Genomic DNA, 27434 nt, shown 5'->3' on the forward strand with positions numbered 1-27434 from the left:
CAATGCCCCAGGGAAAGGCTGTGGCTTTTGCCTCCTTGCACCTCTCCATGGAAGGCATAAAACTAAGATTATGGCATCTGGTCCAATCACTTCATGGCAAATAGATGGGGAAACAGTGACAGACTTTATTTTGGGGGGGCTCCAAAATCACTGCAGATGGTGACTGCAGCTATGAAATTAAAAGACGCTTGTTCCTTGGAAGAAAAGCTATGACCAACCTAGATAGCATATTAAAAAGCAGAGACATTACTTTGCCAACAAATGTCTGTCTAGTCAAAGCTATGGTTTTTCCAGTAGTCATGTATGGATGTGAGAGTTGGACTATAAAGAAAGCTTAGCGCTGAAGAATTGATGCTCTAGAACTATGGTGTTGGAGAAGACTCTTGAGAGTCCCTTGGACAGCAAGGAGATTCAATCAGTCCATCCTAAAAGAAATCAGTCCTGAATATTCATTGGAAGGACTAATGCTGAAGTGGAAACTCCAATACTTTGGCCACCTGATGGGAAGAACTGACTCATTTGAAAAGACCCTGATGCTGGGAAAGATTGAAGGCAGGAGGAGAAGGGACAACAGAGGATGAGATGATTGGATGGCATCACTGACTCTATGGACATGAGTTTGAATGAACTCTGGGAGTTGGAGATGGACAGGGAGGCCTGGTGTACTGCAGTCCATGGTGTTGCAAAGAGTCAGACACGACTGAGGAACTGAACTGAACTGAACTGAACTGAATGGAAGACAGGATCCTCCCAGCTCCCACCCAAGCCAAGTGAGGGGCCTCTAGTGGAACCATGGGCTGTATTCAGGTGCCTGTGAGAAGGGGAAGCAGACTCTTGTCCCCTGGCTGGGTACCTCCTTATGCAGAGCCTTGCTGACCCACTTTTGTGCCACTGCAGCAGGAGAGAGAAGAGGACAGACTGAGAGAACAAGGGGCAGTCTGTTTTCGAGTGCAGCGCAAGAATGCCAGCTGGGACAGGAATGGGTGGGTCTCCTATGTGCCAAATAAGCACCCAGGAAGGCAGCCTAGCTGGAGACATCTGTCCAGAACTCTGCCTCAAAGGTCTGATTGCTGAGGACCTTACAGCACCAGGTGGGAAGGGTCTTGTAGTCCCCAAGCAGGTGGGGACCAAGGCCATTGAAAGCCCAGGAGGACTAGAACCACCTCAGGCAGTAAGGAGACACTGCCCTCTTTTCTACTCTGTCCCAGCTGAAGATGGAGGCCCAGGAGAGTGCTGGGGAGGAGCCAGGAAAGAGCAGACACTATGTTTCCCACTGTGGGTCCTTCAGACCTTGGATCAAATCCAAAATAGAGAAATGGAGAATGAGAGGAGTTGGGTACCATTCTGGACATCAGATCAAAGCTTCAAACTGAAAGAGACTGATTGGACTTTTTAACAGTTAAAAACGATCAATGTCTGCCAGAGCTGGCACTAAGGAATGGGAAGCGGAGGTTCAGTGGAGATGTTTGACGGCAGTGGTTGGAAGAAAGGTAAAGCTGGTCATGTTTGCATCCCCTAGATTAGGACTTAAACGACTTCCCTTGTGGCTCAGACGGTAAAGCGTCTGCCTACAATGTGGGAGACCCGGGTTCGATCCCTGGGTCGGGAAGATTCTCTGGAGAGGGAAATGGCAACCCACTCCAGTACTCTTGCCTGGAAAATCCCGTGGACAGAGGAGCCTGGTAGGCTGCAATCCATGGGGTTGCAAAGAGCCGGACACGACTGAGCGACTAAACTTTTTCTAAATTAGGACTAGTCAACAAACTAATCTGGGGTTCCCTAAGATCCCATTTAAAGACAGGAATAATATGGCTGGAAAAGGTTGAAAATCACTACTCTAGTCTAAAACCTTCAATCTATGAGACAGTCTGAGCTCAGAGGTTAAGTGACTTACCCAGGGTCATACAGCTTTCATTTCCAGTTAAGAGTATGCACTGAAGAATTGGGCAGGCCTGACTTTTTATCACGTCCTTAGGGTTCTTATCTTTTCCTTGTCTTAGAGCCTCTGGAGAGTTGTGGCTGGGCCACACCCATCTTTATGCATCTTGCAGGATTTATATGTTTGAGTGTTGGCAATGAGTCAGAATTGACCACAAGGATCTGGAGGCCCTAAGGCCTTGCCTGGACCATCCTCCAGCAGGGAGGAAGGGCAGGAGTGGCAGGTTGAGTCTGGGAGCCTGGGTTCTGTGCACCCAGTCAGGCCAACCCTCTGACTCAGGCATAGAGGTTGGGGAGGTAGTGAAGCCCTTCATCCTCTCTCCCCAGCTGGCCCTTCTGCTCCTCCTGGCAATGGGCCAGGGTCTCCGGACTCCCTGGTGGGTCATGGAAGATGCCCTGGCAGATGTTGGGAGGGAAACCCAGCAGAACCTCTCGGCCTTGTTCACCCCCTCACTCAGCCTCTGCCCTCCTGGGACTGGTTTTACTACAGGCTTCTGTGTCCACATTCTCTTCCTATACTTTCATTTCCACGCTCCTTTCCTTTTGGGAAGTCTCCTCTGAAAACACACATTTTTCCAGGACTGCCTCCCGACTTAATTTCACCTTTCGTGTATTTCCTCCTGATGGGTGCCTGATCCACATTCCCTGGCAGGGACAGTCAGAGCCCATGGCCAGTGTGATCAAAAGTTAAGCAGCCAGGTCGTGGGTGGGCTTTGGAAAATAGGGGTTTTCCGATGTACGCAAAGATTTCTTCTGTTTCCTTGACTGTTCACATGGAGACAATTTAAAACACATCCTCACCTCTCTACCCTGAAGGCTAAGGCCTGAGGAGGAAAGAGCCAAGAATGAGGGTGGAGGCGGAGGGGTCTGGTGGCAGCTGCTCCTTTCAGACCCGGGGCTTCTCTCCCTCCTGGGCTGGGGGAAGGGACACAGGAGAAAGACAGGGGCATAGCTTGGGCAAAAGGGTCCTCCTTTTATAGTCTCCAGGGGTGAATATGTTCTGTGCCGGCTTCTAAGAGAGCAGGGCAGGCACTTCTGCTGTCCCAGGAACCATATTGCACTCTGATACGGATTCTGCAGGCAGAGGACAGCAGACACCAGGAGGGGGTCGGCTACTTGTGTGCTGTAGGGACAGGCAGGCTCTATTCCAAGGCCCTGGATAGCTGAGACAATCTGACTCCCTTCTATCCTCCGTGATACGTGGCAGAAGGCAGGCGTGCTGCTCCAGCCCTTCGGTCAGCAGGAGGATGCATAGATTCCACCTGAGGGGTAGCCCAGCCTAGAGCCCTTGCCCAGAGGAGCTGGGGACACTCTGAAAAAAGGAGGATCCAGCCACTTGGGAGAAACTCTGGGTGTCGGGTCAGAATGGATGGGGAGTTTAGACCATGAGTGGGAGTAAGAGCAGGAGAGAGAAGGGCCTGAGATGGCGCCTGGAATAAGCCTGGAGCCTCTGTTCCCTGGTTTGGGGGCCCAGGGGACTGGTGGATGGGTGTGTGGGGTGCATCTGAGGTGGGTGGGTAGGGCTCATCTGAGCTAGGTGTGTGTGCTGGCTGCTGGAGTAGGGTAGGGGACAGGCAGTATTGGCTGCTGTGGGACCATCAGGGGAGGAAAGGGCACAGACAGGAGAGCCTTTTAGGACCTCACAGAACTGTAATCAGACAAGGAGAGGCCTGAGCTCCTGACGGGCAGGGCGTGGCCACCTCAGAGTCTTTGCAGAGTCTTGTACGCTTGACTTTGTAGGGTCCTGCCTTGCTAGGAAGCTGACTTGGGCAGGGGAAAGCAGGCAGATGTCTCCTCCCCAGAGGACTTTCAAGAAGGTGAAAAGGAGGGGGACAGGATGGGTCCATTTTTTACGCGGAATAAAGGGGCTGAAGGTGTAGTTCCAGACCTAGCCAGCAGGTGGCATAAGGGACCCGCACACAGACAACCAACTCTCCAGCCAGGGAGAAAAACCACCTGGGGTGTGGCCACAGGGTCTCTGAGACGTTCTAGAAGATGCTCGGTGATACCAGATATATGAACAAGCAAGGAAATGCATGTGAACTTCTCTCTGAAGGAAATGCTGGTAAATGAGAAACGGGGTATGGGGATGCATCCCAAACAAATACTATTGGACCTTAGTTGTGAGAGGTCTTGCCCACCTACCTCACAGCAAGAACTGCGCCTTGAGTGTGTGTAGGGGGTCTCCGGGGAGGGGCGCTGCAGGAAGGCTGGTTTGGGAGGGTTTTGGCAACGATTGTTAAAATTCTTATGGGGGACGTTTAGGAGATGAAGGACTGTGGTGAGAGATGGAGAAAAGAGTGAAGGGAAAATGAAGACAGTCGCCTGCTGGGCATTCTACCTATATTCTCTTTTGCTGTCCTCACCCTTTCTGAGAGGTGGGCGTCAGTATGCCTGTTTCATAGACGAGGGAAACTGAGGGCCAGGGAGAATGAGTAACGGGCCCAGAGTCACACGACTACTGAGTGAAAGCTGAGGATGCAGTGGTCTGGTCCCAAACCCTGAGCTCTTCCCACTAAGTCCTGCTGCAAGAGACCAGGAGGCACTACTGCTTGGGAAAAAGGGGCTATCCAACGGGGTTCATGGTCTAAAGGGGAGTCTGGCTTACAGAAGATGCGTGGCTGACGAGCTGAGGCAGCGGAACTGTGTCAGAGCCATGCCGAAAAGGACCAGAAGAGGGGCTGGGGGCCACACAAGACCTAGGCTTGAATACCTCAGGCAACCAAATAGCCCCGCGAGACGACAGGGAGGGGAAGTTGGCCACTTCTGCAGCCGAGAACTTCTTCCTTCCCTAAATGTCTGTGGTCTGGGCTTTCATTGTCTGGGTGAGAAGGCTCTCAGCAGACAGGCTGGGAAGACTGTTCAAAAGACACTTGTTTGCAAGAGAAGAGTTGAGGGCAGCCAGAGAGATGGGAACAGAGGGTGAGCAGAGACAAATGCCGGAAGAGAGAACAGAGTTGTTTCTAAACGAGGGAAACACGCGGGAAGAGCTGAGGCCGGCCAGGTGGGGAGTCCTCCAGGTTGGGGGCCGAGGGGAGAAGCTCTCATGAAGAGTGGGAAGGGCAGCAGAGTGGCTCAGCCCTGTGCCCTGGGGGCCGACTGTTAGAATTCTTCTGGAGGATGTTTAAGAGATGAATGAGATGGTTGGATGGCATCACCGACTCCATGGACAGGAGTCTGAGTGAACTCTGGGAGTTGGTGATGGACAGGGAGGCCTGGCGTGCTGCAGTCCATGGGGTCGCAAAGAGTCGGACACGACTGAGCAACTGAACTGAACTAAGAGATGAAGGACTGTGGTGAGAGTCCAGTCACTGGAAACCAGGGAAGACAAGGGAGGGATGCAGAGCAGAAGGCCACCAGGTGAAGTGAGGGGGAGGGAGGGCAGTGTGCAGGGTCCCCTTGGACAGGGAAGGTCTCCCCCATGACCATCCTAGGGGAAAGAATGAGGCTTCCTCAGGGGCTGTCTTCACCATTTCTATCACCAGTGTGGGCTCTTCAGGTCCCTGCCACGAGGAACTGGAAGCTGCTTGATGTCTCTGAGCCAGGCATTCAAACCAAAAGGAAGACACTGACTCCCCCATCTGGATCTGACACCCAGCGGTCTAGTTGGCAACTTCCAACCCCATTTCTGAGATGCCTTCAGTGTTAACTGAGTCCCATGCTGGGTCTATCGAGATCTGGGATGCTCTGAAACATGGACTGGCAGACAAACCTAGGGGTTGGTTGCCTTTGAGCAGCAGGGTTGGGAAGATCACGCCCAACCTCAGCATAGAGAGTGGGGCACACCCAGCCTCGGACAGATGTCCAGAAAGAGCCTAGAGCCAGTTTCCCCAGAGTGCCAGGGCGTGGTGCCAGGCTGTAGGCAGACACAGCCCTGCCGCGCTGATTCAGGCATTCTGGGGAGACAGACACACCCAGGTTCATGGGAAAACTGATGTTCTTTCCCGACCGGGTCTGCTCATTATGGACAAACACACCATTTACCTTCGCTGCAAAAACGCCTGAACCAGCAGCTCAGCTCGGCCTCGGAGTGGGAGGGGAGAAACAATCCGGTAGAAAGGATGGAGAGAGCTTGCTCAGGCAAGAAGCAGCACAGCTGCTGCGTCCACACCCACATCCCTTCCCTCCAAGGACGTCAGAGTCTGGCCTCTGGCAGCTGATTAAAGCTCTAGGCTGCCTGCTGCGGAGGCTGGAGCTGGGGATTGGGGGTGGGGGGTGCGGTGGGTGGGTATTGCTAAGGTGTGGACAGCAGCTGGAGCCACCAGGCACTGGCTGAAAGGTGAGCAGCTGCAATCCAGTGCCCACTCAGTCCCGGGACACCATCCCTCATGTTCGAAAGTGCTGGTAACTTGCCTGAAGCCACATCAACCTCCAAGGCTCTGGAAGGGACAGACAAGGGACCTGGGGGTCTGGACCCTCCTATTCATCCCAGATGAGTTGGCAAGTCTTCCCTCAGGGAAGCCAGCTGCAGGCAGACTTGGAAGGTCATGGGGAAGAGTGATGTCTGTGAGCTGTGCTTGGCTAAGAGAGTTTTCCCTGACAACCTGATGAAGGCCTGAGAATGAAACGCATCCAGGCAGTTGCTTTTTGAGATGCCTGGCCCCAGAGTCCCTGCACCACAGAGGAATCCATCCTTGGGGCTCAGAGTAAGACAGGGCACATTTGCCCCAAAACAGTGAACCCCGAAGGCAGATTCTTTCTTGCTGTGGCAGCCCACTAGAAGCACCAACCCTTTTCAGGGTTCTCGCTCATCGTTACAGCAGCTCCACTGGGAGAGTTCCTAGAGCAGGCACAGGGCACAGAAGAGGCCCCCGGGGCTGGGGGCCCCCAAGCCTGGGTTGGCTCGGATCCTCTGCAATACCATTTCTTCTCCATAAATCAACCTCTGCATCTCACCACAAATGTTACACTGAGGATTCCAAGGCAGCCAGAGCCGAGCAGATGAGGGTGCTTAGCGGGACCTCCAAGCCCTCCCCAGAGCCGCACCCAGGGTGAAGGGGAGACACATAAGGTGGAGGGTGTGGAGGGGGGAGGCTCAGCCTGCTGCCAGGCCCCCCTCTGCTACCCCAGGGCCACCTTCAGGGTAGCCTTTCAGTCCACCTCCTGGCCTTGGCAGAAGCAGAAGTTCAACCCTGCCTTCCTCTCTTCCCTAGGCAACCAAGGAAATCACCCTAGCCCTTTGCCATCTCTTCCCATCTCCAGCCTCACGCCAGCTGGCACCTGACCACTGAACCAGGTTCCTCAGAGCTGAGAACACCACGAAAATGGAGAAACCCTTCTCTCCCAACCCTCCCTTTATTTAGGTACATGGTTCACATTCAGGAACGTTCTGGACTTTCTGTAATCCTGCAGAGAGAGATCTATAAAGGGCAAGGAGACCCCGGAGGATTAGGATGTTTGTCTAAAATCTCTCACGACATTTCTACATGAAGGACTGGAACCCAACATCTAGACTTCCAAAATTTCACTCCAGGAATTTTGCCATTTGTGAAAACTTGTTTCTTCTTAATCTCACGCACTCCTGCATACTTACCTGTAGAATGGATTTTTTTTTTTTAAATCGGAACATGCTCTAACATGGAAAGCTAGGAGGTGATGGAGGCGATGGATTGTATGATAATGATATGCTTGAGGAAAAAACCGAATGCGTGGAATAGCGTTCCAGCCCCTGCCTGTGCGTATGTGTGTGTGCACACACCCGGGAAAGGAGGAGCAGGTAGGGCTGGCAGGGTGGTCACTGTGGGCTGTGCAGCAGTCCGGACAGGGGTTCAGGCGCCTGGTCTGCTCCCCCAAGCAGGAAGCTGGCATGCACTAGTGATGGGTTTCACGGGGAGCCACAGTGCACACATCTATCCCACGGGGCACTGACACCAGACCACACAGAGCAGGGATCTGTCCCATGGGGCACCGACACCAGACCACACACAGCAGGGATCTGTCCCACGGGGCACTGACACCAGACTGCAGACACAGGACAGCACGAGCACCCAGCCTAGCCCAAGAGAAGGCTCAGCAGACCTTCCTGCTGCCAGCCTTCCTGGGAGAGGCCTGCAGCTTCTGGAAAGGTTTTCCAACCTGCATGGGACTCTTTCTCCACTCTTCTCATATCAAAGAACAAAGGGGTATCCCACTCTGCCCCTTGGAGTTCTGTGGATCCTCATGAAAACTCAACAAAGGGCTCAGAAAGGAGGGGCGGCAGGAAATCTGTTTGCATGAGGCCTTGGGCCTGGTGTTCATTGACTTGCCATCTGGTCTCCTTCTGGTACCGCGCACAGGCCACTTGCCCCACCTGGCAGGGCGGCTGGCTCTCTGGGAAGGGTCTCAAGTGGGCTCACTCCTCCTTCCAGAGAGACACTGAGGTCCAAGCAGGTTTTATTCCCCCCAAATCCAGCGGCATTCAGGTGTTGGATGGAGGTGGCTCTGATGCACATGTAATTACATTTGCACAGACGTACACGACACAGACAATGGATGGATCGCTCAGGCAGTCACAAAGGAACCCGCAGACCTGGGACACCACCGCACGCAGACACACAGGGACGCACAGCTGAAGCGCGGGTGGCAGGAAGTCACAGCCCCAGGGTCCGCAGTCCGTGCCAGCCCCCACCAGAGTTCTCTCTCCTTCCAGTGAGGCTGTCTCTGGGAAAGGAGGGGCCAGGGCGAAGTTCACCGGAGACCCCCACACTGCCACAAGGGGATCTTCAGAGGGAACTCCTGGGAGAGACCCTCCAGAGGGCGTTCAGGAGTGCCCTCTGCTGGACATGATGGGCTGGTGCAGCTCAGAAAGGGAGGCCTCTGGTGGGGCTGGAGGCAGCTCAGAGTATGTGTCTGTGTTGTGTGTGTGTGTGTGCGTGTGTGTGTGTGTCTCAGAAGTCTGGGAAGGGCCGAAATCTAGATCTGACAGGGATTCTGCACAGGAAATGCATGTTTCTGGGGTTGATGTCATACCAGAAATTTCCACCAAGAACTCCTAAAAGTTCAGGCAAGCTTAACTGGGTACCTGCACAGGTGGTGGACGCGCAGTGGCAAAGCCATGCAAGGCACATGCTGGGTTCTTGCTTTCTTCTCAGTCAGCGGCTCCCAGGACATTTCCCCAAAACCGGGGTCAGAGCCTCCCAGACTTCCTGCATAGACTTCCCGGGTCCTTTCAGCTAAAGGATCTGCCAGGCAAGGCCCTGGAGACATCTGGGCCTTGGGTACCCCCCTCCTCTCCATCCTCCCTTCTACAAGTGGGAGACCTCTGAGGCAGAATCCCCGGGGCTCTCTTTTCCTCCTGAAGGGCTCCCTCAAGTCTATTCTTGCCTCAGAATCATCTCTGTCTCCAGCTCACTGACCCATGGGCATCAGGCCAGGAAGATGCAAAGTGGGGAGGGGCCTCTGCTTCAGTGAAAGGAGTCTACTAGAGGGTGAACGTGTCCACTTCACTCCCCTAAATGCCACGGTTGGGGCAGGGAAACCACACGGCCCATTTGTGAGTATGTGTGTATGTGGATGTGTGCGTGTGCAGGGGGTACTGAGTTAGGGACAATGTCAGGGGGGAAAGGACAGTGTATAAAAGGGGATCATCCCTGCTGTATAAACTGTTCCCCCTGATGGAGATGGGGATGTGTTTATATAACAAAATTTATTAGACCACATAAAACCAAACTAAGGGAGTCATGTCAGTGGGCTGGCATGTCAGTTTCTTCTTGATTGAGGGGAGGAGGGGAATTATTCTAGAAATTAAGCTAAGTAAAAAAGGAAAAGTGGTGGAAGGATTCTGGGGGTGGGGGTGGGGGTGTACCCATCCTGGCCTTCTGCCCCCGCAGAGCCTAGTCGGGACGATGGGTCTCTGGCAGCAATGAATCCCAGGAACTAGACAAACGGGACAGGGAACTGACCGGGGATGTTCTCTCAGTGGTGGCTTGGTGGGGACCTCGGGGAGCCTCCCCTGCTGTCTCGCCTTCCTCCTCTTGAAGCCTACGGAAAACAATGTCCCACTTCAGAAACGAGGCTGGAGGCCGGAGCCCATCTCCAAGGCCTGGCTTCCAACCTCCTCCCCAAAAAACACAAGCCAAGTCTGCAGCTCCACAATCTGCAAAGTGAAGGCAGATGCTTCAGAAAAGGCTGGTTCCAGGCAGCCCGGCCTCTGGGACACATGTTCAGCTGGTTCCCAGAACAGGGGGCGACGGTGCAGCAGCCATGGCCCGCCTCCCATCCTTCCCCATGAGGACTCCAGGACACCCAGGACTGGGGGGAAATGAAGTCTCTTTTCCACCTTTAAGCTCCAGACACTCTGGATTTCTCTGACCAGTGGCCCAGGTGTGAGAGGTCACATATGGTGTGTCAAAATGTCAGGGGCCTGTTTCGAGTAGAAGCATCGTCCTTCCCCTCCCCCTCGCCCCCCCTCAGCAGAGTGCTCCAGCCAGTCCTCCCCATACTCACCCAGGCTCCTCCTCGGTTCTCTCTGGGGTCTGGCGCTCTTTGAGCTCAAGCTAGGGAAGGGAAAGGCCAAGGAGTCAGAGCAGCCACGAGGGGAGCCTGCTCTGACAGCCTTCCCCGAAAGAGGCTCCCTGTACCCAACATATCTGATGTTCATTCCTTCCAGAATCAGCTCCCCTTGTCTCTTGCCTTCAAAAGTCCATCCTTCCTCCCACTCCTGTTTCCTTCCCGCTCTCCCCACTTGGTCAGCCTTTTACATTGCCCACAGGTCCCCCAAAACCGCCTAAGAACTCTTGACTGGAGGGACCCCCAAGGCTGTCCACTGCTCTGGGCCACCCCTTGCCAGCTCACCGTGGTGGGCTTTTCTAGGGCAGCGAAGCGGCCTTCCCAGCTGGCTGCAGATTTCTCAAAAGCCTCATGCCTCTTGATGAGCTTTTCCACACTGTCCACCGTGTGTCCATAGTCCCGGCTGGCCAGGTAGGGCTCCTGGGCGATCAGCCATGCTTCAGCCACGGAGGCGTCCCGGAAGAACTGACACACTTCCAGCACTGCCGAGACAACAAGGCCTGGGGTCTGTGAGCGCCCCCCGGACCTAGGGGGCCTAGGGGAGGTCCGCTCACAGACAGACGTGCAGCTGGTGGGCGGGCGGACCGGGCTGTCTTCCCAGGCTGTCTCACTCATTCACAGACGTGCACAAGCAGCCATGGGAGGGTCCAGGTCTTTGTGCAGCCCCCACCCGAGTGGTGGGCTCTCCCCACCCCTCCGGTCTCCAGCCGCGGAGGACAGAACCCCTTCTGTGCAGCACACACCACAGGTCAAACAGCTGGGATGCACTAGAGCCTTAGCCTGACCCCGGGAGAGGCCACAGCTCTATGGGGACACCAGTCCAGCAGGAGGGTAGACAGGGAGTGGGTGCTGGCTGTCAGAGGTGGGCTTCCAGCACCGTGTCTGCTGGGTCTTCTCCGTGAACCTCCTCCCCGCAACCCCTGAGGCTCCCGACCCTGAGTTCTGCTGGTGAGTGGTGTTGTGTGTGTTGGGGGCCTCGTCTCCTCCACCGCCTTGTGTCATCACCCCTCCCTGCATCCACACCCACCCCTCCCCAATTGCCTGGCTCCCAGGCTTCACTCACACATGCGGAGCCGCTCCCAGCGGGCCTCCCACTTCTCCTGCATCTCCTCCCTCCTGGACACCACCTGCTCCCGCTTCTCCCTGATCTGCGGGAAGAAAGGGAAGGCAGCTCAGGCTTTGGCAACCCTTCCCCCCACTGTGGGAGGCGGTGTGCGGAAGGGCCCTGCAAAGCCGGCTGGCCTTGGTCACACAGCCCTGGCGTCAAGTCTTGGCCCTGCCAGCTGAGCAGCCTTGGCCAGGTTACTTAACCTCTCTGGGGTTAAATGTGTCTCACCCAGGAAGCAGGGATTGCCAAGCCCAACGCATGCACACGAGAGGGTTTAGGAGGGTTATGAGCCCACTAGCCCTTTGAAGCAGCCAGCTCCTTGAATGGGTTTGGTGAGGCTGTAAATCCCTGGGGCGGCACAGAGCCCCAGTGCTCCTGGGATGAAAGAAAGATGAGCCTCCATGGCCCACAGGCTCCCTCCCAGGAAGCTGTCTGGCCTGGCAGGAGTGGAGGCGAGAACAGGAGAGGACGCGTGTCCGTCCCGCTGGCCCACCTCCTCTGAGGCCTGGTGCTGCCTCTGCAGGAGGGACTCGCCGAGCTCCAGGCAGGTGCTGAAGTTCTTGCTGCGGGTCTCTATCTCCGCCTGGATGCCCTGGTGATACTTCATGAGGAGTTCCACCGAGGAGACGTCCCTGAGGGGCAGGGTTGGGAGTTTGGTGAAAAGGGGGACTTGGGGTGACTCTGGCCACTTGACATCAAGTCCCAATCAGAGGGGGGCCCCCCATCCGCCTGGGAGTCTGACCCCACTCCCTCCTCTCTCTCTGGACAGCCAGGAAGTCCTGCCAGCTGCCCGGTCCAGCAGGAACACTGATGCCCTAGTGGCCTCCCTCGGCCAGTGGTCAGGACACGGGCAGGGGTGCAGCAACCACACACACACACACACACACACACACAGAAATGTTACATTTGGCAATAAAGAGGAATGAAGTACTGATATATGCTACGTAGATGGACCTTGGAAAGACTGGACAGTGAAAGAAGCCAGTCCCAGAGGACGACACATTCTATGATCGCACTCACGTGCAAAGTGTACAATAGGTAAATTTAGATACACAAAGCTGATTAGAGGGTGCCAAGGGCTGCGAAGAGATAGGAGTGGGGTGATGACTGCTAAGGGGTACCAGGCTTCTTTTTGAGGTGATGGAAATGTCCTAAACTTATACAGGGGTGCTGGTCGTCCAGTTGTGACCGTGTGAAACAAGCAGCGAACGGCGCGCTCCAAGCGGCTGGAGGCCGTGGCATGTGAATTATAAGCTCAGTCAAGACGTTAAATATAAAAATTTGACCACCAGGACAGGCGCCCTAGAGGCAGAGGGCCAGAGATGGGCACAAAGTGTGTAGTGAGTTCCGATCCTGGCCAACTGCCCACATACCTGCCTCTATCTCTCATAGGCAATGAGCTCCTTTCCCGAGTTTTAGGGAAAAGGTCCCCAAAAGCCAATGCTAGGAGGAGAGTGACCACTTCTGGACCTGCCCAGCTTTTGATGCATAAACTATTTATTTTTACTGACAACCGTGGCCACTTGTGCCCCATGATAGAATCTGAATGACAGATGTGTTTCTCAGCACTCTCAGGATTCTCTTTACTCTGCAATGGTCAGTCCTCCTAGTAGCAGCTAAGCCACTAAGATTCTGCCTGGACCCAGCCTCAGGTGCCCCTTGGGGATTCCTGCGTGCCCACAGTCTGGGAGACCCCTCCAGGACGGGCTGGCATCCCGGTCCTCGTCCAGGGGTGGGGATGCTGCTCTCACCGGGGCTTCTCCTGGGTCTCGATCTGCCGGACGATGCTCTCCATCCAGGAGAGGAGGTCTCGGGCCATGCTGAAGAAGCGGAATTTGTCTGCCGTGTCCACCAGCTGGGTGCGGCGCCCGGCACAGGCGTCGAGCAGCGCCTGCCACGCGGCAGACACTTCCTGCTCCTTGTTCTGGATGATGTCTGCCTTCTCCCCAGCATACGCTGTCTGCAGGCGGGCGGCCACATCCTGGAACTGCTGTACCTGTGATGGGGCAAAACTGACTGTTGTTTCCCAGGCCGACACGTCTTGGGCCTAGGATGGATGAGAGTGTCTGCTTCCTCTGGGTCTCCCTCCTGAGGACGGTGCTGGAGGCTCCCCACTTCTTGGGTGCTGGAGAGAAGGCTCCCTGCTTTGGCACCTCTGCTGACCCAAAGCGCCCCTTGGGTTCTGATGAGGATTTGGGAGTGAGAGGGGCTCTGTGCCCTTTGATGTGTGATTATGAGAGTAATTATATACCGGGCACTGCTCTAAGCACCTTTTATGACTCTCTCTGTCTATAACAATCTCATCAAAGAGGTACTGTTCTTATCCCTGTTTCTGAAACAAGGAAACTGAGCTTCAGGGAGGCTCATGACTGGCCTGAGGTCATGCATGCTTGGAGAGGGCACAGCTGGGACTGGAGGCGTCTCTCGACTCCCTGTTCCAGATCGTTCTTCATGATGCCATTCCCTGTTCGAGGCGGGCCCCAGGGCAGTGAAGCCTCACTCCCGAGACCCTGGTGGGGCAGTACCTGCCTCAAGGGCTCTGGCATCCCCAAGGCACCTCCAGCTGGATGACAAATCCCTAGGCTGTCCCCTTCTTGGTGACCCAGGGGTCCCACCTATTAATACTTTGGTGCTTTTCCTGAAATCCCACTGCATCAGTGCAAGACTGCAAGTGAGCCCAGCTCTCCCTGTTCCTCTGGAAGCCCGGTGAGCACCCCCAAAGTGACCTAGCCCCCCATCAACCTTTTCACCACTCTGGACTCTGCAGAATCTTATGGGCCTATAGTAGTGCCTTAGGGGGCACCCCATGATGGGAGGGGGGAGTCTAGGCTGATCTTGGGCCCCCCTCTAGCTCCCACTTGGAAAGGCTGAACAGCCCCATGGCTAAGAGTTCAAAGTCTACAGCCAGACTGCCAGGATCTGAATCCTGCTTAGCTGCATGTTTCCAGGCAACTTAATTACCCTTCTATGCCTTGCTTTCCTTATCTAGAAAAGGCAGAAGACATTACTCCCTTCCTCAGAGTGTGGCTGAGTGTATTGCTTAGAACAGTACCTGGTGCTAGAAAAGCGCTACATGTGGACTCACTAATGATTCTGTAACACTCTGACAACCAGATAAATTGCATTTTAAGGTATTGTGCATTGGGTTTTGGGAAAGGCTCCATTTAAAGTGAAAGTGTTAGCCGCTCAGTCATGTCCGACTCATTGCGACCCCATGGACTGTAGCCCGACAGGCTCTCTGTCCATGGGGTTCTCCAGGCAAGAATACTAGAGTGGGTAACCATTCCCTTCTCTAGGAGATCTTCCTGACCCAGGGATCAAGCCCAGGTCTCCCACATTGCAGGCAGACTCTTCACCATCTGAGCCACCAGGGAAATAGTTCTAAAGCTAAAGAACATTTGAAAGCCTCTGCTCCCTGCCTTCCTGCCTGGAGCTGTTGCCTCTCTAAGGAGTGCCTGTTCCAGAGATTTCCTCTCTAGAAGCCAGGAGCGGACCTGACACTACAGGGTCCCAGGGATGCTAGTCAGGGGCAAGGTGGAGGGACAGCTGGGGACCAGAGGCACCTGCTCCCCCAGCAGGTGGAGCTCCCGCTCAAAGGCAGTGTGTGTGCGGTGGAAGGACTCCGCGGTGCTGGCGTCCAGCCCCACATCCTCGGGCAGCTCGCGGTGCTTCTCGCCAATGAGGCCCAGGATCTCGGAACCGGTGTAGAAGTAGCGCTGCAGGTCATAGGAGGCGGCCAGCAACTGCATGCGCGTGTCGATGAGCTCTAGCAGGTCTGCCCACATCTCGTTCAGCCCGTCCTTCCACTCGGCGATGGTGGCTGCCTCGGAGTGGCCCGCGTCGATGAGCCGCTCAATGATGGCATTCACGTTGTCCACCCGCTCCTGCCCAATCGCCCCGGTCTCCCGGGCAAAGTCCCGGAACTTGTCCCGGAGCACCTGGACAAGGGTAGATGGAAACGTGGTTATCGGTTATCAGGGCTCTGGGTTCACATAGACTCCCAATGGCACCTGCCACCGCCTGGAGCTGGGCTCTGACACCTTCCCCAGGGTGCCTGAGCTCACACGGGGGAGCCCTCATCACTGCGGCACATTGCACCTGGCAGGTGTGTGTGTGTGTGTGAGCGTGGAAGGGGAGAGACAGCTCCCAGGTCTGCTGCATCAGAGGGAGACTAAGCAAGCAGGGGCCGAGGATACTCACAGTCACGTGGTCAAAGTCTTGCCCCATTTCCGAGGAGGAGGCCACCGTGTCCTTCTCTGCAATCCACTGCTCCAGGTCATCCACCTCCCTCTTGAGCTGGAACAGGTGGTACATGTTCTCCAGCTTCCGCCTGCGCTCCTCTGCCATATCCTTCAGCCCTGCATACTGCTTGTCCACCTGCCCCTGAAGTCTGATGATTTGTTCTCTGGGATTCAAAACAAGAAAAGTCCTCAGAGGGGGCGGCCAAGAACCCAGGGCAGCCAGCTTCAAGGAGCCCGCTTCCTCCTTCCCAGCCCTGAGGCCTGGATGCATGGGGGAGCACAGCTTCAAAGATATGGCAGTGACTTTTCATGGGGAAGAACTGGGAGAAAAGGAACCATCCCTTAGACCATGATGCTTCAGGGGATGAGGAAATGTGTCCTCTGCCAGGAGTTGCCTCCTGTCCCTGCCCCTGACTCTGGGAAGCTCAGAGAGACTGGTCTGGATGGAGAACTCTTCCACTGTTCTTCCAAGGAGGCTGGCAGGGGAGTGGGCAATCTGAGCCTGGCTCCACCAGGAGCAGGCCTGCTTGGCTCCTTAGGGAGGGATGTGCGGTACCAGGGGCTCTTCAGTCCCTGGGGGTCCTTAGGAGATGCTGAAGTGGCTGCTGTGGGTGCCCTGAGGACAGGGCCAGGCTTGGGGGCAGCCTGAGGTGCCTGACCCAGTGGGCTTCACTGACGCTGCACCCACACCACTCAACAGTTTAGACGGCATATAATGATTTTGCCGAGACACTGCGAGATCCTGACCTACCTTCTGGACCACACACAAAAAGCAAAGTTAGACTAGGCTAAAAGATGCAGAAGACTAACTCCTCCAAAGATGGGAGCTCTCAGTTCACCAGGCAGGCAGTTTTGCTACTCTGTTCCCTAATCTCTTTGCCAACCAGGCCTCCTTCCATCAGCCCTGTTTGAAGTCACACTAAACCACGATGCAAGAGGGAACTGGGGCCAACCAGCAGTCCAGAAGGTAGACTTCTCAAACTCGTGGACCTGAAGGGATCCTGCTTGGCAGGGGCAGGGGGCGTGACCAGGACCTGGCCAGGTCACCTCCGGAGGCACACGCACCCCTCGGGGTGGCCTGCGGATAGCAGGCCCTGGGCCCGGCCAGCCAGCTGCTTGATGTTCCTCCCATATTCGTCCACCGCCCGCTGCTGCCGCAAGTGCCGCTTCAGCATCACGATGGCACTCTCTTCATCCTGGGAGGAAGTGGACTGTCAGGGCACAAGCTCATTTCATCCAGGTCACAGCCCAGCTCCAGGAGGTGCCCGAGATTCGGGAGGGCCAGGCTTGCGGGACACCCCAGGAGCGCTGTGCGGTCTCTTCCTGCTACTCCCGGTGCCCGGCAATGCCCGCATCCTACCTTCCTTTCGACGCCCTCAATTCTTACCTGACATCCACCCTCCCAGGCCCTGGTCCAACCTTTCTCCTCATGAAAACTTCCTGTATCACCCCAGCTTTTAGAGATCCCCTAACCTCACCTCTCACACCCTCCCACCACAGTACATCTGCATAGAACCCCTGACACACAAAAAAACGTGAAGAACTCTTGGGTTAGAGCAAATCTAACTAGAAAGCTGAGCGCCTAAGAATTGATGCTTTTGAACTGTGGTGTTGGAGAAGACTCTTGAGAGTCCCTTGGACTGCAAGGAGATCCAACCAGTCCATTCTAAAGGAGATCAGCCCTGGGTGTTCTTTGGAAGGGATGATGCTAAAGCTGAAACTCCAGTACTTTGGCCACCTCATGCAAAGAGTTGACTCATTGGAAAAGACTGTGATGCTGGGAGGGATTGGGGGCAGGAGGAGAAGGGGACAACAGAGGATGAGATGGCTGGAAGGCATCACTGACTCGAAGGATGTGAGTTTGAGTGAACTCCAGGAGATGGTGATGGACAGGGAGGCCTGGCATGCTGCATGCTGCGATTCATGGGGTCGCAAAGAGTTGGACACAACTGAGCGACTGAACTGAATGGAACTGAACATCTGAGAAACTAGAAGCAATATAGGAGTAGGTAGAGGAATTAGTAAGAAATGCTACATGGTTAAATGTATAATGTGAAAGTGATTTGATATAGATACACACACTAAAATTCACAGCCAACTTCAGAAGGTCCATCTAGTCAAGGCTATGGTTTTTCCAGTAGTCATGTATGGATGTGAGTTAGACTATAAAGAAACCTGAGCGCCGAAAAATTGATGCTTTTGAACTGTGGTGTTGGAGAAGATTCTTGAGAGTCCCTTGGACTGCAAGGAGATCCAACCAGTCCAGCCTAAAGGAGATCAGTCCTGGGTGTTCACTGGAGGGACTGATGTTGAAGCTGAAACTCCAATGCTTTGGCCACCTGATGCGGAGAGCTGACTCATTTGAAAAGACCCTGATGCTGGGAAAGATTGAGGGCAGGAGGAGAAGGGGATGACAGAGAATGAGATGGTTGGATGGCATCACCGACTCAATGGACAGGAGTTTGGGTGGACTCTGGGAGTTGGTGATGGACAGGGAGACCTGGCGTGCTGTGGTTCGTGGGGTTGCAAAGAGTTGGACACGACTGAGCGACTGAACAGGGCACCCGGCTGGAGTACATGCATCATACGTTCTCAAGAGGAGGGGTGTCCTGAAGGCACCTGGACCCCTGCCCACTGCCCTCACTCCTCACACACCTGGCCTTCCAGGTGCCCCCCTGACAGCCTTCCTCCCCCCTGGCTCTTCTTCTCAGCTGGTTTTGGTTCCCAACCCTGGACCCTGCCCGAGCCGACCTGGGGGTTCTCGTCGGAGAAGACATAGAACTTCTGTTCGCCGATCCAGGCCTCAGCCTCGCCCGCGTCCAGGTAGTACTGCTGGGCCTCGCTGGCCTCCCGCAGGTGCTGCAGCCGGCTGGCCGCTGCCTCCCGCAGTGTGTCCCATGAGCCTTGCAGCTTCCCCAGGCGCTCCTCCACATCCTGGCAGTCAATCTCGGCCGCTGCCACCAGCTGCTGCCCTCTGTACAGCACGTCCTCCACCCGGGGCGTGTGGCCCAAGATCTCGTTCTGCAGCGTCTGTGGCCAGAGGGGAAGGGCTCAGGGGCTGAAGGCTCAGGGGCTGGCCTTCCCACCATGCAGGGCAGCGCAGGGCCCCTCCCGGGCACCTCTCGCCCCGAACCACTTAGGGAAGCTTGAGCAGAGCGGGTGGCCGTAAAAACGGCCTGTGACCATGTGCCCAGTGCAGTGCTGGGTCCACCCACCCTCCTCTCACCCTCCCGTGAGCTTCTGAGATAAACACTGGAGGCCAACACAGAGCGGTTAAAGTCCCTGTGGGCTTTGAGTGACAGGGTGGGATTTGAACACGGCTCTCTTGGATCCCAGAGCCGGAGCTCCTGACGGCTCCCTACTCCTGTTTCAGTAGAGCTCGATTTCAGCACAGCTCGATTTGCTGTGCATGGTGGAGGAGAGGAAAATGACTTTTGTTTGTTTGTTTGTTTGTTTTTGGAAAACGACTCTTAAATGGCCTTCTGGGATCTGATTTTAGCAACTTTTACTCTGTATAAAACAATAGTCAGCAGTTGTTCCTTATTCAGGGTAGGATTTTGTTTTGTTTTCTGTTTCTATTTCTTAAATCTTTTCTGAGCTTTGTATTATTTCCTGCTTGAGACTTCAGTTACCAAAATGGTATTTTCTTCCCACTTTGGTGATGGGCAAGAACAGGATACATGGCCAGTGCTGTGACCGTCAGCATTCAAAATACATGGAACTATCAATACCTGTAAGTCACCTAACTTGTTGAAAGGCACCTTTACACCTGATGCTTGGAATCTCGAGTCAGACAATTTCCTGTGGTCTCTGCAATTGTATGCAAACAACCCAGGGTGTCAGCTTCCACTCACCTGTTTACTTTCCCTGAGATCTATGAACTCTTCAGGTATACTAGAAAGCTATTTCTGTCTCTCTCCTTTGAAGCAAATTCCTTCCTAGGCTTCTGCTCAGTGTGCTTACTTAGGACATCTTGTTCCTTGACTCCATCCATTTAATACCTAGTTATTAAATTATTTCCAAGGTAACAGGCCCAGTTCTAGGGACAATATGGGGACAAGATAAACAAAACCCCTGCCCTCATAAAGTGTACACTCTAGTAGAGGAAGGGTAAACATGTAAATAAATAAATGAACGTAGATAACAGGTGATACAAGGAACAGACACCAAGATGAAGATTGTTCTCCGAGGCGTGGCAGTGGCCACTCTAGCTGGCGGTCCAGGAAGGGTTTTCTGTACAGATAACATCTGAGTGAGACGTGACCGATGAGAGAAAGAAACTCCAGAGATCTGGAGGATGAGTATTGCTGGCAGGGGGACAGAGCCAGTGTCAAGGAAGTCCCTGGAAGGAAACCTTGGTATGGTCCAAAGGACCTGTGTCAAGGAAGCCAGTGTCAAGGAAGTCCCTGGAAGGAAACCTGTATGGTCCAAAGGGCCAGGCAAGGTAGAATACTATGAGGGAGGGTGAAAGGGATAAGACAGAAGATTCAGGGGGAGGTGGGAGCCAGGCCAGGCTGGACAGTGCTTCTTAACCCTGGTTGAACATTGAATTACTGGGGGAAACTAGACATAGATAGGGCCACCCCATCCCCAGAGATCCTAATGAGTTGATCTGAGATGGGGCCCAGGCACTCGTATGTCTAAAGGTTTCCCTTGGGTGATTCTAATGTGCAGCTAGAGTTGAGAACCCTTCATGAGGCACCTTGCAGGTTGGGTTCTAGTCACAGTGATGGCCATTAGAGCAGTGGTTCTCAAAGTGGGGTTCCAGGCCAACAGCATCAGCATCACCTAGGATCTTAATAGAAACGCAAGTTATCAGGCTCTGCTCCCAGAGTATGCTGCAGAGGATCTAGGGTGGAGCCCGGTCAAGTGTGTTTTAACAGGCCCTCTGGGTGAGTCTGATGCACACGGACTACTGCAATAGAAGGAATGATAAAATGGAATTTCAGCTTTAGTGGGGCTAGCCTAAAATCATCTTTACTGGAGCAGCCACGCTCACCCAAGAGATTGTCTTTCCCTTCATGTTAAGGGGAACCCCATCCATATTATTCTTGCCCTTCTCCTGAAATAGCCATATTCAGCCCAGGGAGGTGAAAATCATTTGGCAATAACTCTGAGACTAAAGTTTTGAGTGTTGAAAGGACCAGAGGTGGCTCATTTTATAGTAGAGGAAACTGAAGCCTCAAGGATACTGTCTTCTGCCAGCCTTCCCCCTTTAACTGGAGGCTGATGTGTTAGTGGAACCCCTATCTCTACCACTTTCTAGTTTGGGTACCTACATGCTGCCACTGGAGCCTCAGTGCCATGATCATGCCAACTGGAAGCAAAGAGTTAGAGGGAGGTTTCAAGAAACCACTTTTAGTATAATTAATTCATGCCCTGGCACAGTTTCTGGGTTCTGTGGGCAGATGTTGGCTGCTGACATTTTTGGAAGAAGTAAGTACTGTCTGCCATGACCTTCCTTTCCCAAGTTGCTGCAGTACCGACTGTCACTCTGGGACATTCTGCTCTTCTCTAAGTTCCCAGATTCTCCCTGATCGACACTGCAGCTGCCCCCCGCTTCCTGAGCCAGAGAGCAAACCAGGCAGGAGGGACTCCAACTAAGAGCAGGGGTACAGTCAGCCCCTGGCCAGACTGCATGGTCAGACCACAAACCCATACCACTGGCCTTCCCAGAGGACGCAGGCTTCCCTGCAGCCCTGACAGAGGACGAGCATCCGCTTGCTTCCAGGCTTCTGACCAACGCCACAGAAGTTCCCAATCAGGCCTAAAACAGCAGAACAGCCAATGGATGTTTGTTCCTATGGCTCAGAGTCCAAGTTTAGTGGCTTCCTCTAAATGAAGCGGGGGTTAGAGCCCCACAAGCATCCTCATGTGTTTCAGAGAGTAGAAGCCTACTTGCCCTGAGGAGACCTAACAGGCCAAGCTTAGCCCTGAAAAAGGGACAAAGCAGTGACAGGAGAGACACCAGGAGCTATGAGCCTCCTCTCAGGGAGGCAACGGAATACAGAAGCTGCAAAGCACGTGAAACCCCAGGCCAGGGCCTCCAGGTCCTATACTCACCTGTGCCCTGCATGGCCCCAAAGTCCAAAGCACCTGGACTCCTCATTCCTGTTCACCAACCCCCATGGTTCCCCTAGAATTCTCTCTGCTATCACCAAAGCTGCAGGAGAATACAGACTGGGAACCCTGAAACTGTCAACAAGAATAGTAGTCTGTAATCTGCTGCTGGGGCTTTGCGTCGTCAGAGCTGGGCCTTCTTGCCTGAGGAGTGGTGGGGGCAGGAGGGACTGAACAGGTAGCAGGACTCACCTGATTCTTCTTCATGAAGAGCTGCACGGTTTGCAGGTTAGTGCCATAGTCGGTCGACTGGGCCAGAGGCAGCCTCTCCTCCACCCAGAGCTGCGGAGACCAGAGGGCAGGAGAGAGCTGATGACAACCACAGCCACCCTTCCATCACTCACCACGGGTCAGACACAGCTCTGCCTACTGTGTCCCTCCTGTTCCTCCCAACACCCCATCAGTGTTTTGTAAAAGGGGGGCATTCTGATACTCTGAACCAAGGTTCCAAGTAACTTGCTCCTGGTCACTTCAAGGCGGGTGGCAACATTGCTGGATCTCGAGCCCAAGTCTGTCTGGCCCCTAAGGTCCACGAGAGAGCCACCCTTCAAAGGGCACTGGTTTACTTTTATGTTTAATGTAATCATTACAAGCACCCTATGAAATGAGGTGGTGAGATGACCAGGCGACTCCTGCCAAGAACTGCCCTGGGCAGCAGCCAGCCACTCCGATGACAGCTGGGGAAGGGGGGCCGCTGTGCCCACTCACGGTCTCATCCTCTAAGTCCCGGCTGATCTGCAGCTTGGCTCTGGATGATTCCAGCTGCTTCTTCCTCCTCCCCAAGGGCTCCAGAAGGTCCAGGAACCGCTTCTCAATGCTCAGGGCTTCATCCCCCGCCTCCTCTCCCAGCGAGGGCATCTGGGCAAACAGCTCCTCCAGCTCCTCCTTGCGCACATTCACTTGGTCCTCCACACGCTGGGACATGAGAGGATGGTGTCGGCACCGGGCCTGGCACCTGGCAAGCCCCCCTCCTCCTCATCGTCCACGTCCCACCAATCCTCCAAGGCCTGGCTTGCACTCAGCCTTCCCCAGGGAGTCTTCTTGGATTGCCCCCACCTCACCTTTTGCTTCTCTGAGCACCTATGCCACACTTCTTATGCACACTTTTATCACCCTGGCTGGATCCGTCCCTGTCTTACCCGCCACAGAGGGTAGGAGCTGAGTTATAAACTGGGAGACATGATAAAAGCCAGCCTAGCTAAGGGAACAGGATGGTATTCCCTTTCAGGTTGCAGATTTGCTGCCAAGACTCCCTCCATGCCAACGGCCCCAGTCTGCAACCCGTTCACTCGCCTTCAGCTTAGCCAGCATCCTGTTGACACTGGTCAGGTCCTTGCCCAGGTCGTCTGACTGCAGCTGGTCCTCCATGGCCCGGATCCACTTGTTGAGGTCGGCCTGGGTTTGCGAGCGCAGGTCGGAGCTCCTGGCAGCTGACAGGTGCTGTGCCATGTCTTGTGTGTTGGCCTGAAGCTCGTCCCAGAGCTGGTGCAGGGCTTCCAGCTTCTGCGAGACCAGGACCGCAAACTGGGGCTTCTCTTCCATCAGCTGCTTTCCTTCCTGTGTGGGGAAGGAGAAATGTTCACCCTACGGTGTTGGAGAGGACCCTTGGAGAGTCACCTTGCTCCAGGTGGTTGCCAAGGGCTAACTGAGGGGAGGTCGGTGAGGCAATGGATCTGTCTAGAACTTGGGTGAGGCTTAGCTGAAAAACTCTGTACCTCCAGAGTTATTTGCACCAGAAACTGAGGCATGTGGAGGTTAAGGAGTCAGGCAGCCTGGCTTGGAGCCTGTACACTTAACTACGATGGACACAAACTAGTGTGGCTCCCAGGCCTGCTTTTTCCGCATAGCGACAGGAGCAAGAGGCTCCTCTTTCTCCTCTCTTTCTCTTCCCAGGCCTGACTCCAGCCATATTTTTGACTTGGGCCCCTGGACAAGCTTGTCACAGACAGGACCTCTGCTATGAATGACAACTCCCTGGTGGTTCTGCTCATCCAAACAATGAGGGTCAGTAGTCCCTGGCCCACTCTGCTCATCTCACAGATCCCCCTGCCTCTGGGCAGGACATCCTGGTGAGGATGATGGATGGCAGACAAGAGATTACTGCCCTCCTGGTACTGGATGCACAGGCTCATGTTCTTAGTGTACTGGACTGTCCCGAGACTCAAGTGACCCACAGGAGGCACCCATTCTGTGCAGGCTTAACAACATCGGATTATCAGGAGTTCCAAGGTTTAACCACTACTTGGAGGAGTTTTTCACATCCAGGTTCTATACTGCTCAGCAAGCTCCGGGCCAGTGCCTGTGCCCCATGCTCAGCTCCACTCAAGGAAGCATCCCCAAGCAGAGACCCCATAACTTGCTCTGCTCACCGCGTCAATGTTCTCCAGCCACCCCTGGTGGGAAGCCAGCTCTGCCACGAATGCCTGGTGCTTTAGCCATTTGTTATGAAGGTTTCGAGCTTCATCATAGGAGACATCCTGAGATGTTAGCAGCTTGTCATTGATCCAGAGAGTGAGCTGTGGGCAGAAAGAATGGGATCCATGGTCCCTGAGTGTCCCCCTTTGGCCAGGGGCTCATGGATGAACCTGCTGCCCACCTCTGGCTGCAGAAGAAGAAGGCCAAGGGGAGGAAATATGAACACAACAGAGTACTCCCCTCTGACTCAGGATCCCTAACTCCCAGGACAGGAGACTTAACCTGCGTAGTCTCAGGGCTGAAACACAGGCTCCACTGTGTCTTCCCCTCTAGAGCACGTGCAGTACGACACCAGGATATTCACACTTCTCTCCACATTTCCAGGACCAAGGACAGGGCCTGGCCTATAGCAGTAGCTCAACATGAGTTTACTGAATGGTGGGTTAAACCCACCCTTTGGCAGTAGGGTGAAAAAAATATTTGAGGACAAAGCCAAGGGCGGATCCTATAATAACAGTGAAGGAAGAACTTTTGAGTCTCTCATGTTTCCAAGATGTCCTGGCATTACACCAAGCTTGGCTTGTACCAAGGGCAGAGGTGGGTGACTACGAAGTCATTTGAGTTGAGAGCAAAGGGGTATGAGGATGGAAGCAACAAAAATGTCAGGGGAAGCCCCATTCCACTTGGAAGCACTGTTCATGGAGAGACCTAGGAGTGCAGGGTAAAGATTTTCCTGGACAGCTCACCCCAGGCTGAGTGAAGAACTTCTGATTCAGCGGTTCTCCAACCGAAAAGCTTGTTGAGAATGCTGCTCTCTATCTTACCCCCTAAGTTCTGATTCATCTGGGCCCAACTGGGGCCCAGAAGTCTGAGTTTAACTAGAGCCAGGACCAGCTCCATAATTTGCAGGGCCTGGTGTAAAATGGAAATATTCAAAGTCATTAAGAATTGCAAGCCGGCAACAGCAGAGTATTAAACCAAACAGGAGGCCCTTGTACATACCGGGCCCTGTGTGTACAATCATGCAAAGGTCGCATGATTTTCAGGCCAACCCTGACCAGGGCCCTAGGTGATTCTAATACAGATAGTCCTCGGGGCACTTTTTGAGAAATCTTGTCCCAGACTTGACAAATTAAAAGATATCTTTACAGATTTGAAAAAAAAATCGTGAAACCAGATTCTAGAAGATGAAAGACTTAAGCCGTTATGAGCCCAGAGCTCTCTGCTTGTGGAATCCAGACTCCTGAGTTAGAAAGGACTTCCCACCTCCAGGGCACCATGCTTCTAGAGGGAATCTCCTGCAAAGTGGCCAGCCTGGCTGGAGCCTTACCTCCTGGCAGTTCTGCAGGAAGTTCTGGAGCTCCAGGTTGTCTTTCAGAAGGTCCGAGGCCTCTTGGGCCTTCTCGTTGTTCTTCCTGTGCCTACAAGGAAAGCCGGAACCACAAGTCACGAGGGTGCTATGTACTGCACCACTACCCTACCTGGCTCCGGCCCCCTGACCCTCGGGGCAGAGAGTACCTGTCCTCAATCAGCTGCACCTTCTCCTTGATCTTGTCTGAGTAGAGGTTCCCCTCAGCTACCAGCTTGTTTCCAGAGTCCACAGGACTCAAAACCTTATCCCGGTTGTTCTCCATAGACACCAAGAAATCCTCAAACTTCCGGATCCCGGCCTCTGCAGCTTCTAGGGAGTCTGGGGGCTCCAAGTGAGCCAGGGTATATTCCTGTCGAAGCAAGTTTCCAGACAAGGCATGGAGGTGAGGAGGTGGAGGAGAGGGCCCTTGCCAGGCAGGAGCACCATGTGCAGCCATGCAGGTTACAGTGTGAATGGCGCCCCCTGCAGTTGTGGAAGGAGGAAGGTCCCTGAGTCCTGTTCTCTGCCCCTGCCCAGGGCACCTGATGAGTAGGGTACCCAAACCAGATGGAAGGATAGCCATCCAGGGAAAAATTCTTCTCTGAAGGCAAGAAGAGAAGGGGATAACAGAAGATGAGATGGTTGGATGGCACTGCTAACTCAATGCACATGAGTCTGAGCAAACTCCAGGAGACGGTGAAGGACAGGGAAGCCTTGTATGCTGCAGTCCATGGGGTCACCAAGATTCAGATGTGACTGAGCGACTGAACAGCAACAACAAGCCTCTAACTGGCCCAAGAATAAGACACAGTTTGGGACACGGGACTGGAAAGGGCATGTGATAAGGAACAAAGAGGACTGTCCCCTGAACTAGAGAGAAACTAAGAAAAGCACAGTGTGATCCCTGAGCCCCATAGCACGTCCGCAGGCTTATAACCTACAAATTCTCTTGCCTTGAGAGATGCCCCCAGCTCCCAGTGCCTCTCCCTACCTGGTTGCTGAGGATGGCCTCAGCCTGCTTGGCATCTTTCTGGAACTCCTGGAAGCCGAGGCACTGGGTGAGGGCCTGGCTGCGGCTCTCCCACATCCGGCTCAGGGCATCCCAGCCCTTTTCTAGGCCGTCTAGCCGCTGGCCCAGGAGCAGGTACTCTGGGTCCGTCTGGCCATGGGTCACCTTCTCCCCGGACACCCTGACTTTCTGGTAGCTTTCCTGGTGCCTGTCGATGTCGTCCTTGATGGCCGCGTGCTGCTGCAGGAGCTGCTCGGCCTCCGGGAGGGACTCGGGCATGTCCTTGGAGGCCACATCCTTCTGGGTCGTGGATAGCCAGGCCTGGAAGGCATCCAGATCCTGCAGGAAGGCCTGCAGCTGGCTGGCTTCCCCCAGGGAGGCCTCCTGGCTCTTCAAGGCCTGCATTAGGCCCTGCCACAGCTCCTCCACGTATGCCTGCCTCTGCTCAATGTCCTCCTTCAGCTCAGGGTGTGACGCCATCAACTGCTGTGACTCCCGCTCCAGCGTGCCCAGACGGGCCTGGATGGCAGCCACATCACGCTCCAGCCCCGACAACTTGCGCTGGATGGCAATGACCCCCGCCAGGTCCCGACCCAGGTCCTTTGTGGACTCCACCACCTTCGTCTTGTCCGCGATCCACTTGCCAGTCTCCTCGCAGTCCACACAGTAGTTGTGGACCCGGAGGGCCGAGTCCACGGCCTCCCGCCGTTCGGACACCATGGTCTGGAAGTCCTGCCACCTGCCGAGGGAGACGGGAGTCAGACA

General features: G+C 54.5%; 1 protein-coding gene across 2 annotated transcripts in view; it reads right to left on the reverse strand.

Moving 5' to 3' along the window:
- SPTB (spectrin beta, erythrocytic) overlaps positions 1-27434 on the reverse strand; it is a 130919-nt gene that overhangs the window by 8398 nt on the left and 95087 nt on the right. For both annotated transcript variants that reach the window (XM_027554327.1, XM_027554325.1), the window contains exons 16-32: positions 26652-27408; positions 25828-26030; positions 25640-25730; positions 24264-24410; positions 23188-23451; positions 22603-22809; positions 22087-22176; positions 18526-18804; positions 16840-16970; positions 15734-15938; positions 15097-15471; positions 13285-13529; positions 12027-12165; positions 11489-11573; positions 10711-10907; positions 10363-10412; positions 9819-9897 (exon numbers count right to left, since the gene is read on the reverse strand). In XM_027554327.1, the coding sequence (XP_027410128.1) occupies positions 9819-9897; positions 10363-10412; positions 10711-10907; positions 11489-11573; positions 12027-12165; positions 13285-13529; positions 15097-15471; positions 15734-15938; positions 16840-16970; positions 18526-18804; positions 22087-22176; positions 22603-22809; positions 23188-23451; positions 24264-24410; positions 25640-25730; positions 25828-26030; positions 26652-27408 (3544 nt within the window). The remainder of the gene's footprint in view (positions 1-9818; positions 9898-10362; positions 10413-10710; positions 10908-11488; positions 11574-12026; positions 12166-13284; positions 13530-15096; positions 15472-15733; positions 15939-16839; positions 16971-18525; positions 18805-22086; positions 22177-22602; positions 22810-23187; positions 23452-24263; positions 24411-25639; positions 25731-25827; positions 26031-26651; positions 27409-27434) is intronic.

This window comes from Bos indicus x Bos taurus, chromosome 10, assembly GCF_003369695.1.
Source record: "Bos indicus x Bos taurus breed Angus x Brahman F1 hybrid chromosome 10, Bos_hybrid_MaternalHap_v2.0, whole genome shotgun sequence".
Classification (NCBI taxonomy): domain Eukaryota; kingdom Metazoa; phylum Chordata; class Mammalia; order Artiodactyla; family Bovidae; genus Bos; species Bos indicus x Bos taurus.